This window comes from Desmodus rotundus, chromosome 13 (assembly GCF_022682495.2).
Source record: "Desmodus rotundus isolate HL8 chromosome 13, HLdesRot8A.1, whole genome shotgun sequence".
NCBI lineage: Eukaryota > Metazoa > Chordata > Mammalia > Chiroptera > Phyllostomidae > Desmodus > Desmodus rotundus.
The window spans coordinates 93,268,125-93,281,595 of NC_071399.1; the positions used below are offsets into that span (position 1 = coordinate 93,268,125).

The window sequence follows — 13,471 nt, forward strand, 5'->3', positions numbered from 1 at the left end:
AAAAGTGCTTTGTAACTTTAGATATAGCAGGTTCCTGCAAAAATCAAAACACAGAAACACGTGTTGTCCCGTCCAGCGCCTCCACACTCCTGCATAAAGCCTAGCCACAGCAGCGCCGCAGCCGCCCAGGGGACCCACGCTTGCGCAGTCTGTCCAGCGGGGGATGCTCAGCCCCGCCCCTCAGAGAGGCCCCGCCCCTCAGAGAGGCCGTTCCACGCGCAGCACCTGCGTACAGACGCCAACTCGCGGGAATTCTCCAGCCGCGCAGGCGCAGTACGGCAGCCTTCGCGGAGCAGCCCGTTTTCCTGTTGTGGCTCTTGAGTCTGGTTTGCGAGGTTCCGTTGGGCCCAGAGGCCGCTGAAAGGTTGGCGTCATGGACCCCCCGCCAGGTCTCAGCATCACGGAGGTGCAGGGCTTCGGCGCAGGGCCCGGCGCCACGGGTGGGGCGCTGCACCCGGGGGCCGCCGCCCACCCACCGGGAGCGGCCCTGGCTGCAGCCCCTGTCCCCGGCGCGGCCCCGCAGGTTACCCTGCTGGTGATGCGCCCCTGCAGCGCGCAGGACGACAGCGCGGCCGAGGGCGTCCTGGGGCCAGTGCCGGGAGCAGGGGGCAGCGCCACCTTGGCGGGCGGGCCCCTCGGGTACCTGTGCGAGGCGGCGGGGGACGCGGAGGACGAGGTGGGGGAGGACGAGGCCGACCTGCTGGACACCTCAGACCCGCCAGGGGGCGGCGAGAGCACGGCTAGTCTGGAGGACCTGGAGGACGAGGAGGCGCACTCCGGGGGCGAGGGCGGAGGCGGGGCCACGCGCAGGCGAGGCGGCGGCGGGGCCGGCGTGAGCAAGACGTGCACATATGAGGGCTGCAGCGAGACCACGAGCCAGGTGGCCAAGCAGCGCAAGCCATGGATGTGCAAGAAGCACCGCAACAAGATGTACAAAGACAAGTACAAGAAGAAGAAAAGCGACCAGGCCCTCCACTGCGCGGGCACCGCCCCGGCCAGCAGCGCGGGCGCCGCCAAACTGGAGGTATCCGAGCCGAGCCGGGGTCTCGGGAGCGGCAGGGGGGCCAGGCGGCTGTGGCTGGACAGGAGGCCCTAAGTTAGGAGGAGCTGGCCCTCAATTCAAGTTCGTGCAAACACGGGCAAAGCCTTAGCCCTCCAGTTGCATCCTTGCGCTGGAGGAATGCATTTCTATGACAGTGAGGGTGCACATCAGAGATCTGAGAAGGGGCTGCAAGGACAGGGGCTAAATGGCTGACCGGCCCGTTCCTGACGAAGCAGGCAGAGAGAGTGCAGAACCCCGATGCAATGGGGACTTGGCACAGGGTCATCGCGTACTCCTTTCGCCTGTTTGTTCTCAGCATCCCGTTTTGAGGGTCACAGTTCCTAGTCTCTGTGACCCTCTATACGTCATACCCTGTCCTCCGTAAACCCCTGCTGAGTCCCCTGCCCGTTTCGTAGTGCCCCTGGAGGAAAAACTGAGTAATAATGGGGGGTAAGTGTCGGACGACATTTGGATTGTTGGGATAGAATTGAGTGGACAGTTAAAGCCGCTGCCGGGGACTCGGGACTTTGGCCTGCACAGCTCTGCCTTGCCCTTGGCTAAGCTTATCATTCTTCAGAGCAGAGAAAAATGGAATTTTGTTCAAAGTGGTCCAGAAAATAACTTTAAACTGAAAGCTGTCCTAGGATGTATTTTAAGTTTTTGGGTGGACTTAACTAACAGCTGCCCCCTTGCTCAAAGTTTAGACCATAATTGTTCACAAATGTAAGGTTCTAAATATCTGTGGTGCACGTAATTCACACTGATTGGGGTCTTCCGCGTGAATTCTCGTTTCCTTGCATTTCACCCTACTTATTCCGTGCAGGGTGAAAGGGCTCCTCTGACAATGTGCCGAGACCCGATGAACCCTTTTCCCAGAACTTTGCATGCACACTTGGGGGCTTCGGGGCCCCTGCAGGTCCCAGGTTCAAGCCTCCTCTATCCGCACCCTTGTAAATACTCCATTTCACCCAGTCTTGGATCACGTGGAAACAAACATCTCGCTACAGAATGAAAGTCAGTGAGAGAGAAGATAGGTAATATTTCCCTAGCATTTCTTGCTTTTTTTAACGGCCCAGCATTTCCACCTCCAATTTGAGGGAAATGTATAAAAGGGTAATCGATACTGAATTGCAGTCTCTCCTTCACCCTCCACAAAAAGAACCTAAATGATGTTCCTATTGTGAAATAATTTGCACATAATTTAGGGAAGAAAACCGATTGCTACAAGCAGGAAATAATAGTGTGCTGTACCGTTTTCCCTGCCCTATTAATGGTGTACTTTACCAGCTGAGGAGATTGAAGAACTGTCTTTACCTTTGGTGACCCGAGTGTACCCGTGACAGTCGGGCTGTGACGGGGGCCAGCTGCAGACCTGCTTTAGTGGTGGCTCAGACGCTCGGGGAGGGCTTTGCGGAGAGAACATGTCGGTTTATGCTCAATCAGCCAAGGGTCCCTCGTACTAGACACCGTGCTGAGCGGTAAGGGAACCTCACCACCAGCCAGGTGCTGAATTTACATATGTGGAAACCAAGGCAGAAAGGTCAGGCAACTCGGCCTAAGTCCCAGAGCCAGCCAGTGCTCAAACTGGAGCAGCTTGATTCCAGAGCCTTCGCTCTTAACCCCACACGATGCTGCTCCCCTAGGATTCTGGCAGGTTCAGAGAAAGAGAGGTCCATCTTAGGAAGGGAGCTCAGGGTGCAGCAGGCACTTTGGCACCACGGTTCAGGGGCTGTTCGAGCTGAAGTAGCACCTCTTCATGAAAAATTCATGGAAGAGAAATTTGGAAGGTTTGAAGCCAACCTTTGTATGGTTTGCATGCCAGGCTCTGGGGTTTGGATGTGGAGCCTTTAAATGAAGGGTTCTGTTAGGGAGTAACGGGGTTCCTTCCCTTTAGGGTGGATTACAGGTGGGGCCTGTGGACGTAGAGATGCTTTTGGGGGCCATTGTAGTGGGGCCCATAGGTGGTGATGTGGGGTTTCTGCCACAGTTTGAGCAGTGAGACTAGAAATCAATATATTTAAAATCAGAATTTCTTACACAAATCCAGGCTAAATAGGAACAAATGCATGTTATATTTAGTCGCTGTAACTAAGAACTGTGCTATGTGAGAGACACCTAGAGGGACAAGGGATAAAAGAGGCAACCTGTGGGACTGTAACCGTGGTCACCTAATATCTAAGAGGTTGTCACTTTAGAGAGGAAGTAGATTTATTTTGCGTAGGTCTGAAGTAACTAGGACTCCAGTGAAAATCACAAGGATGTGTTATTTTCAGCGAAACCCAAGTAAAAGCCACCTAATGGTTAGAGCTTTCAAAACCAAATGGGGCGCCTCAAAAGCTGCTACACTCTTCAGGACACACAGCATTCGGCATCTTTGAAGGAGGAATCCCCCCATTTGTAGAAGTTTGGGCTAGATGGGTCAAGGCTGCTGCCACAGCGGGCTTCTGTGACTTCGTGATGCGGACATTCCGAACGCACGGGGACTCTGCCGTCGAGTCATGTCCGTGCCCCATGTCTTGTGCAGGTAGAAATCGGACAGCCCCACAGACAGGTGGTCGCCAGAGGCGGGGGCGAGGGGTGAATGACACTGGATGTCAGGTGGCGAGCACGCTCAAGTGTGCGGATGTTTACACCTGAAATTCCTCTAACATTATTGACCCAGTCATCCCAGTATGTTTAGTTAACACAGAACAGTCCCCTAAGTAACGTTAACCTGTGAGGAGAGAAGGGAGAAGTTACTTTGCCTTTCTCTGGGTATTAGAATTCTCTTTTTACAGATTTTTACATTTCGAAGCCTAAAATGTTTAGGGACTGAACATTTTTAAAACAGGGTGGTGGACTTACAATGAAAGAGATGAAGAGGCCAGCAGAGAGAAAGCCAAGAAAAGCAAACGGCTTTGATGGTGACCTGAACCAAGGGCAGGGGGATGAGCGGAGGCCGTTGGGCCTGGCTTTGGGGTGGCTCGCCGACAGCTTCCCATTTGTCTCGTGAGAGTGTCGGTGCTGTCGGTGTGGCGTCACGCTTCCGTAAGAGGGTTTCAGTCCACTGGAGCAATATTGGGTCACGCCAGGACCATGCAAGTGTTTCGGATTCCGTCAGCTAACGAGGGGTCTGTATTTGGTAGGAAGAGCCGCTGATTTCGTTTGGGAAACGAGGCCTCAGGCATGGTGTCCCTGTAGGGCTGGCCAGCTGGGTTCCCGCCAGTGTTTTCCGGGCTGCAAACCCCGCTTGGCAGTTTTCCCCTAGTGACGTCCACATTTTGAAAACTCTGTCCGTTATTTCCTTAAGCAATACTTTACTGCCTCCCCTCTTATTGTTTGTTGTTAATTGGGCAAAAAAGTGTCAGTCAGAGTGTCTCATCAGCAATGTGTAAGTTGCCTCTGTGTTCCCCCCGAAGGCCGGCAGACTGTTTGGGCGTGGACAGCTGTTCATGAAGAGAACGTTCAGTTTCTCCTTGGCACTTTCGATAATATTGAAAATGCATCCTGGCCAGGTGTCTCTGTTGGTTAGGGCATCGTCCTGATACACCATGGTTGTGGGTTCGATCCCCCATCAGAGCGCTTAACAAGAATCAGTGAGTGCGTAGATAAACGGAACAACGAATCGATGTTTCTTTCCCAGCCTGCCCCTCTCTAATCAATTAAAAAAGAAAAAATGGTTCACAAGTAACTCTCTGCTCCCCCACACAACCACCACTGCCGCCCCACTGTTGACTTTAAGACCCTTCGAAGTACTGAAGACCCCAGGGTGGACATCCTAGAGGGGGAGCGAGTGAGGAGCACCGCGCTTTGCCTGCGATCTAGTGGGGGGCTTTCCCAGAGCCCCTCGGGTTCGCGCAGGAAGAGAACCGAGGCCTGTCCTCTTCACCTCTGAGACGCCTGTGGTCACGGGCTGCCGTGTTGGACGTTAACCCTGTTTGCATTTTTCCCCTTTTCCCCAGGAAAGTGCGGATAACATACTCTCCATTGTTAAACGAACGGGAGCTTTTGGGGATCGACCCGCAAGACCGTCCCTTCTGGAACAAGTGTTAAATCAAAAGAGACTGGTAAGTGTCTGCGGAGTAGTTAGAAACCTGTAACAAAGTTGTTCGTTAGCTCCCAAACCAGAGGGAGGCGTAGGTAGACACACTGCGCCTCCTCATACCAAAGGGCGGACAACAACAAATTTAAAAACAAAAAACAAGCAGAACTGCCAGAAAACCGAACAGTATGGAAGTCCGACAACCAAGGAGTTAAAGAAGGAACACTCATGCAGACCAGCAGGAGGGGTGGAGACAGGCAGCTGGGGTGGAGAGGACTCCCTGCGAGGCAGCAACATAAAAGAGGCCCAACATTTGCATCATGGGGGAGGGGGGCAGAGGAGAAGAGGAAGAGCAAGAAATTGGAAATCTGCTTGAAAAAATAATGAGAGAAAACTTCCCTAACCTGGTGAAGGAAACAGACATGCAAGTCCAGGAAGCACTGAGAGTCCCAAACAAGTTGGGCCCAAAGAGGACCACACCAAGACACATCTTAATTAAAATGCCAGGGGTTAAGGACAAAGAGAGAATCTTCAAAGCAGCAAGAGAAAAGCAGTTAGTTACCTACAAAGGAGTTCCCATAAGACTGTCAGCTGGTTTCTCAACAAAAAAACTTTTCAGGCCAGAAGGAGCTGGAGAGAAGTATTCAAACTGATGAAAAGCAAGGACCTGCACCCAAGATGACTCTACCCAGCACAGCTGTCGTTTAGAATGGAAGGGCAGGTAAAGAGCTTCCCAGACAAAAAAAAACCTAATAAAGGAGTTCATCATCACCAAACCAGTACTATATGGAATGTTGAAGGGACTTATTTAAGAGAAAGATCAAAACTATGAGCAATAAAATGGCAAAAAATACAAATCTATCAACAATTGAATCTAAAAGACAAACTAAGCAAACAGGACAGAGACCCAATCAGGGATTCGGAGAGGGTTTCAGGTGGGAGGGGCTGTGGGGAAATGGAACAGGTGAGGGAGTAAGAAGTACAAGTAGGTAGTTACAGAATAGCCACGGGGATGTAGGTACAGTACAGGAAAGGGAGTAGCCAGAGGACTTACATGCATGACTCATGGACGTGAGCGTGGAGGGGGGCTGCCTGAGGGAGTGGGGCTGCTGGGTGGAGGGGGCACAGGGGGAAGATCAGCACAACTGCAACAGCATAATCGATAAAATGTAATTTTAAAAAGTTGGGTGGTCTTTATAACTAACTTAAATAAAACTAGTAAGTAGAAAATGTACCATGCCATCATGTTAAATTTTAAAATCAGTATTTAATGATAACATTTCTACTTTATTCACTTTATCTTTTTCAATTCATTGGAGCCAAAGTTTTTTCCTTCGGGAAGTTTTATATGTATTTTACTAAGACAAAAAATACTACCTGTTGTCTACTAAATTTGATTATGATTACAACTGTATTTTAAAGCGAAATGTGTACAGAAGTATTGGTTATTTAGAGCAACTGTATTTCTCTTTTGAAGTTTTGGTAATGCACCCATCAGCACACACATATCTGTACGCACACGCACACCACCTCGTCCCTCTTCAGAAAGCCGCCCTGGGCTCGTGGGAGAACGCGCGGCCAGCCCCGGGCTTGGGGTGTTTTGCGGCCCTTCTCCGCACGGCCGGCCCGGCCATTTCCAGCCGTGCTCTCGGGCCCTCGCTCTGTGTCTCTCAGAAAGAGAGTGCCGGCTCCTCGTAGGGACCTCTGCTTTGTGTGCAAAGTCACCAACAGGTCAGGGTCTGGATGCACCATGGCGGGGTCTGTGCCTGGCTCACAGTTCAGTGGCCACGCGTCGGATGCAAACAGGACTCAGGCGGGCGGTCGTGTGTGCTGAGCTTGCTGTGCCTCGCGTAGGGACGCCCGCGCCCACGGCAGAGTGATGCCCTGCGGGGGTGCGGCCCGCCCCACAGGAGTCCCGTGTTGACAGACGTCTCCACTCTCCCTCTTTCAGTCGCTGCTGAGGAGCCCCGAAGTGGTGCAGTTTCTGCAGAGGCAGCAGCAGCTGTTGAATCAGCAAGTTCTGGAGCAGAGGCGGCAACAGTTTTCCGGGGCGTCAGTGTGAGGGTGCGGCTGCAGAAGCGCTCCGAGCTTTCTGTCTTTTCATGCCTAGATCGTGGGAGCCGTGCCGGCGGGACACGGACGGTTACCTTCTGTAAACGAGTGTCTGGGGATCCGCACATGTTGCTCATTGTGCCTCTCATCCTGTCGGAAGTTGGGAATAACAAATTACAACACAGTTTAAACGTATTTTTCTTCAGTCACTGTTGTGGAGATTAGGAAGCAGCCACTTCTGTGGAGGTCACGGCGTTCGCTGACATTGGTCTTGGACCATCGAGCTCGGTGGTTGTCACCGCAGGGCAGTGGGACACGTGTGAGTGTGCTGTCTGGCTGTCACAGCGACAATGAAAACACTGGGTCTTACCAGATGGGCCAGCAGTGCCCGGCGCGCGCAGCTCGGGAGTGGAATTGTCTCCTTCACGGTGCCCGTCGTGGGCCTCCCAGGGGACGCTGAGAGCCACTCGTGATGGTAAAACATACTTGGGCCCGCGAACTGGGTTCTCCTGGTAACCTTGCTTTTGCAGTGGAGGCGGGAGCTGTCAGAGGTGGGCGTCCCATCCACAGGGAAAGCTGGACTGGTGGCTGACTGGGAGCAGGTGTGCTCCTGTTCCCAGGGACGTGCCCTGCGGCCTGAGAGCAGGGTGCACTCGGTGCGCTGGACCAGGCGTCTCCTGAGATCGCGGCGGTCCCTCCAAAGCAGGCCTGCCACGTGTGGGGTCTGGGGACAGAGAAGATGCGCCCCAGCCCACTGCACCGGGAGGGAACTGTTTGCTTAATGCTCCGTCATTACATCTGGACAGAGGAAGTGACACCCCAGCTTCTCGTCAGTGGTTTTCAAAGTGGAGCAGTTTCCAGGCTGTTGTTCCTCAGTAACATTCAAAGACTGGTGGGCACTCCACATGGACACTTTTTCCTCGTATTTTCTCCTAGGAAAACTTTTAAAAGACAAACCGTCAATAAGAGCAACACGTCCAAGTATTTCCTGTGTTGGGATAACGAACGTATGTGCCTCGAGTTTAACTGCAAAACTTTACCAGTTTCCGGGTTTTTCAACTCTGAAATGTGTATCAAGTTAAACTTAGTCATAGCTGTACTAAGAAGTACTTAAGGAAAGGATCTTTTTGTTCATTTTTATCTGCTTTATACCTGCATATTTGTACAAAAACGCTTTTACCAAAATCACTCATTAAAGTCCAGTTGTCGACCTCTGAGTGGCCCGAGTCTTACTCTGTCTGTAGTTGCTTCGTGCTGGACGCCGAGGGATTTGTTTGCGTTCATTGCTATTTGCTCTCCAGCTTCTGGTGTTGGGAGTTTTATGGAACCCCTATAATGTAACCTCTTAGGGGGAGAAAAAAAACACTGTGTGTAGGTGGAATGGGAAGACAGAGAGGAGGGAGCTAGGCCAGCGAGGGCCGAACTGAAAGGAGAGGGATTGACTTTATAAATCAGTGACACAGCGGGGTTTTTATTTGGGGTATCCCTCCAGGCATCTGTGACTTTGTGGTGCATTTGGCCACTCCCCCCACCTAGAGGCTGAGTGGCCTCAGCTGCCCCTCAGTCTGCAGGCCTGGCCTTGCCACCTGTTTTGGCTACAAGAATGCAGAGGAAATGACACTGCCCCTGTGCCCCCTCGGAGCAGAGGCCAGAGGCTCGGAGCACTTCCACTTGTTCTTTTAGAGCCCCACCCAGCTGCCACGGCAACAGCCCCACCCGGTCACCCCCGTGGGATCAGCCAGTAGCCGGGAGACAGCTGTGCTAGACATGCTGTTCCCCAGCCCGCCTGCCCGCTGGTCCCCCCTGGAGTAGGCAGGCCCGGCCCGGCTGGCAGAACCACACAGCTGGCCGCTGGCTCGGGAGCCGTGATGGGAACAAGCGCCGATGGTGGGCAGCCCCAGCACCTGGGCGTGTGGTTTGCTGCACAGCGCTCTTGAGACGGCAGTAACTGACCCACTGGGTCGGGCAGTCACTGCCGACAACATGCACCCAGAAATGCAGTCGCTTAGGAACAACCATTTGTTACTCTTTCTCCCAGTTCGTATGTGATGCTGTTGGTTTTAAGTCGCCGTCAACATTCAAGCCTGGTGTGCTAGACCACGCTTTCCAAAGACGCCACAAGCAAGTCTCCTGCCCCACACGGCCCTCTGAGACGGGGCCTGCTAGGAACCGGGTTCTATTCTTCTGCGCCTTGACCCTGGGCGGCCCTGGGACTGCAGTGACAGTCGTGGCCGGCGTGACCAGGTCATCGGAGGTGGGGAGAGGAAAGGAGATGTGTCACTGTGGGTATGGTGCATTCACACTGGTAAGGAAATGGAATGCGTAACCTCCCATTTTCTTACCATGGTGAATAAGGGAACTCACTCCATTTCCCAGTGGAGGCCCCCGCTGCTGTGGGCTAGGGGAGCCGATCCTCAGAGGCTTCAGGAACAGGGAGTGTCAGGGAGATAATGGAGGTTGGTGCCGGAGCTGGTGAGTGGCCAGCTCCTGCCCGCAGTCCCTGATTTCCCCTCCTCGTTCCTCAGTGACAGAATTACGCAAGATCACGCCAGAGAGCCCAGAGTGACATTTATGGGTGGTTTCGTGTGTGTGACATGCAGATGCAGCTCTGTGACTGTTAGGTCACCCACCAGAACGGTCACCCTGGTAGGGGGTGGGGCCTGGGAGCAGGGTTCCCAGCTCTCCTGGGAAGGAATACATTCTTGCCGATGAACCTTTATTGCCACACAGGACTTGTTTCTCCTGTGGTTTCTTCCCCTCTATTCCGAGGCCCTGCATGTCTGCTTCTCCACTGGAGGTGCGTGGAGAAGGCGTAAGCTAGAGAGCACGACAAAACGATAGCAGTCTCATACCCTGTGTAGCTTTCTAGACAGTTCTGCACACGCACTCACAGCAATCCCCGGGTGCATGTACAACTGTTGCACGTGCAGAGGCAGCTTGCTGAGGTCGAGGTGCTCGCTCAAGGTCACACAGCTGCTGGACATAAATCCGGGCAGCCCCCCACCGATTCCCAGTGACTCACTGGTACAGTTGTGAGCAGTGTGACCCGAGTGGGTCCCTGTGTGAAGGCCATGCACTCAGAGCATGTCCTTTGCCCTTGACAATGAATGCAGCATCCGCCGGCCATAAGGATGAAGCCTTTGTGAGACTTCTGGCCAAGACGGAGGCGTAGGTAGACACACAGTGCCTCCTCACACAACCAAAAGTAAGGACAACAAATTTAAAAACAAACAACCAGTACTGCCAGAAAACCGAACTGGATGGAAGTCCGACAACCAAGGAGTTAAAGAAGAAACACTCACCCAGACGGGTAGAAGGGGCAGAGTCGGGCAGCTGGGCAGAGAGGACTCATGGCCAGGCAGAGGCTGGTGGACCAGGAGTCCCACATTCGCGTGCGGATAAACTGGGGACGAGACAGACCCGAAACCCAGGGTTCCAGTGGGGAAATAAAGTCTCCAAACTCTGACTGAAAACACCTGTGGGCACTGCAGCAGAGGGAGAAACTCCCAGCCTCACAGGGGAGTTTGTTGGAGAGAACCACAGGGTCCTAGAATGTACACAAGCCCACCCACCTGGGAATCAGCACCATAAAGGCCCGATTTGCTTGTGGGAAGTGGGGGAAGTGATTGAAAGCCGGCAGAGAGCCCAGCAAGCAACACTGTTCCCTCTTGGACCCTCCCCCACACACAGCATCACAACGCAGACACCTGGGTTACCCCGCCCTGGTGAACACCTAAGGCTCCATTCCTTACTGCATAACAGGCACACCACGACAAAAAAAGAAAAAGTGGCCCAAATGAAAGATCAGATCAAAGCTCCAGAAAAATTACAACTAAGTGATGATGAGACAGCCAACCTATCAGATGCACAGTTCAAAACACTGGTAATCAGGATGCTCACAGAATTGGTTGAGTATGGTCACAAAATAGAGGAAAAAGTGAAGGCTATGAAAAGTGAAATAAAAATGAACATGGAACCAAAAGTGATGGGAAGGAAACAGGGACTCAAATTAACAGTTTGGACCCAAAGGAAGAAATAAACATTCCACTAGAACAGAATAAAGAAACAGAATTCCCAAAAAAAAAAATGAGGAGAGGCTTAAGAACCTCCAGGACATATTTAAACATTCCAACATCTGAATCATAGGGGTGCCAGAAGGAGAAGAGGAAGAGCAAAAAATTGAAAACTTATTTGAACAAATAATGAATGAGAACTTCCCCAATTTGGCAAAGGAAATAGATTCCAGGAAGTCCAGGAAGCTCAGAGAGTCCCAAAGAAGTTGGACCCAAGGAGGAACACACCAAGGCACATCATAATTACATCCACCCAAGAGTAAAGATAAGGAGAGAATCTTAAAAGCAGCAAGAGAAAAGGACACAGTTACCTACAAAGGAGTTCCCATAAGACTGTCAGCTGATTTCTCAAAAGAGACCTTATAGGCAAGAAGGGGCTGGCAAGAAGTATTCCAAGTCATGAAAGGCAAGGACCTACATCCAAGGTTACTGTATCCAGCAAAGCTGTCATTCAGAATGGAAGGGCAGATAAAGTGCTTCCCAGACAAGGTCAAGTTAAAGGAGTTCATCATCACCCAGCCCTTATTATATGAAATGTTAAAGGGACTTATCTAAGAAAAAGAAGATAAAAAATATGAAGAGTAAAATTACAACACACTCACAGCTATTATAAACTTAACCGAAAAAACAAAAAAGTGAAATAAGCAAACTAGAACCGTAAACAACAACTAGGGTCGGGAATCCCTAGGAGCAAATTTGTTCCTGTGGGTGGGAGGGCAGGCAGGGGCTCCTCTGGTTTTGCAGGAGGTGGAGCTAGAGCTCACGTGTATTTTCTCAGCCCTGCGGGTTGGGCCCCAGGATCCTGGGGGAGGAGCATGGCTCCCGCCGAGGAAAATGCCACCTACGTGGGGCGTCCTCTACGGAACCCACGTGCGTCCGGCCTGCACACCCCCCCCCCCCCCCGCGCGGTGGGGGGTGTGGCAGGCAGCCCAGCCCGGTGGGGTCCGCGCTGCCCCCTCCGGGGCAGTCAGTGCAGCGCCTCCAGGCCTGAGCTGCACCGCCGGGCCGCGGGAGCCGACGTGTCGCCCCGCCCCCCGCAGGCGCGCGGTCTCCCAGGGAGCCGAGGGTTGGGCGGGGTCCTTGCCGAGTTAGCGCCGACCGCAGTACACGCAGCTCCTCACCCTGCCTTCGGCTGACGTCAGCCCCGTGGGAGTTTTCTTTCCCACTTGTTACTGAATTTGTTGGGGTGCCGCTGGTTAACATGCGGATTTTCCGCTGCGTGGGGTGGGGGGCGGCGCCCCCAACCCGCGTGGTTCAAGGGCCACTGCGTTTCCCAGCTGCGTCGCGAGCGGGCTTCTCGCCTCCCCGCGCCCTGGACACGCGCTTGGGGACGTGCAACGATTTTCGTGTTGAAGGAGGGGAGGGAAACACCTGCCGGTCTTCAGAGAGGAGAAATGCAAACACACAGCAGGCCTGCCTTTGCACCGTGGAGTTAGCGGGCGAACCCGGCGCCGTGGACGCAGCGCAGCGCGGCCTGCCTTTGCACCGTGGAGTTAGCGGGCGAACCCGGCTCCGTGGACGCAGACGACGCTGCCAGCCGACGTTCAGGGACGCGCACTCCTCGCCCCGAAGCGCCCGGCCTGGTGGACGGACAGACGGCCGGCACTGGGGACAGGCCGCGAGCAGCCCAGTTCGGGCGGCGGCACGGAGGGCAGGCACCTCCCTCCCCCGGTGCAGAGGTGGCGGTCGGGCAGCCCAGCCCCTTCCCGGGGACCCGCCCAGGGCCTGACACAGGTGTGCTCCAGCCCTTGCGCCTACCCCCCTCCCCAAAGCCGGCCACACTGCCTGCAGCTCACTGACCTGCGTCGCCTTCCTTGTTCCTCCTCCAGACTCGGCGGCCTCTCTCCGGCAGAACCGGTGCTGCCGCGTGACCTACCGCGCCCCCGGGGGGGCGGGGGGGGGGCAGCTGGTGCGTGGAGCCCCCCGTGGGGGTTTCCAGGGGGCCGAGAGTGCGCCTTCTCTCCGAGGGACTCACGCTGCAGGCCAGTATCTCAGGCCAGCGCTTTCCAATCAGTGCGCCCGAGTTTCTCAAACACGCAACACCTGACCACTTCGGGCTCCGCCTCCTTCCCCGGAGACTGTGCACTGCGAACAGGTGGCACCAGCCAGCACAGAAGCGGCCTTCTGCTGTGAGCGAATCGAGATGATACATTTATTTGTCAGGTCGACAAAAAATTTTTTTGGTGAGCTGTATAAGTTTAATAATGAGTTTACGTGTGCCACGGGATGAAAAAGGTTGAAAATTGCTGATTTATGTCTACGCCATGATACATGATTGAAAAT

The 13,471-nt window shown here is 53.7% G+C and overlaps 1 protein-coding gene and 1 long non-coding RNA gene across 3 annotated transcripts; one reads left to right on the plus strand and one right to left on the minus strand.

The window, feature by feature from the left end:
- The first annotated feature begins 250 nt into the window (after window positions 1–250).
- On the plus strand, window positions 251–8,332 carry RFXAP (regulatory factor X associated protein). 2 transcript variants are annotated; one of them, XM_053916550.1, is made up of 3 exons: window positions 251–1,024; window positions 4,984–5,088; window positions 5,683–5,778. In XM_053916550.1, the coding sequence occupies exons 1-3, from the start codon at window positions 374–376 to the stop codon at window positions 5,743–5,745; spliced, it is 819 nt and encodes a 272-aa protein (XP_053772525.1). In that variant the 5' UTR covers window positions 251–373; the 3' UTR covers window positions 5,746–5,778. The 2 variants fall into 2 exon arrangements, with proteins under 2 accessions (XP_053772525.1, XP_024425960.2); XM_024570192.4 differs by lacking the exon at window positions 5,683–5,778 and adding an exon at window positions 7,015–8,332 and having other exon boundaries at window positions 252–1,024.
- Window positions 6,311–13,249, minus strand: LOC128779840 (uncharacterized). The gene is made up of 2 exons (XR_008425916.1): window positions 12,989–13,249; window positions 6,311–8,056 (listed from the first exon to the last, which is right to left on the minus strand). It is a non-coding gene; the product is annotated as an uncharacterized lncRNA (long non-coding RNA).
- Between the last annotated feature and the right edge of the window lie 222 nt (window positions 13,250–13,471).

Excerpts from the sequence above, each read along its gene's own strand:
- RFXAP (XM_024570192.4), top strand. The coding sequence starts at position 374 with ATGGACCCCCCGCCAGGTCTCAGCATCACGGAGGTGCAGGGCTTCGGC. Across the intron at positions 1,025-4,983 it reads CGGGCGCCGCCAAACTGGAG|GAAAGTGCGGATAACATACT; the intron begins GTATCCGAGCCG and ends CCTTTTCCCCAG. Across the intron at positions 5,089-7,014 it reads TGTTAAATCAAAAGAGACTG|TCGCTGCTGAGGAGCCCCGA; the intron begins GTAAGTGTCTGC and ends TCCCTCTTTCAG.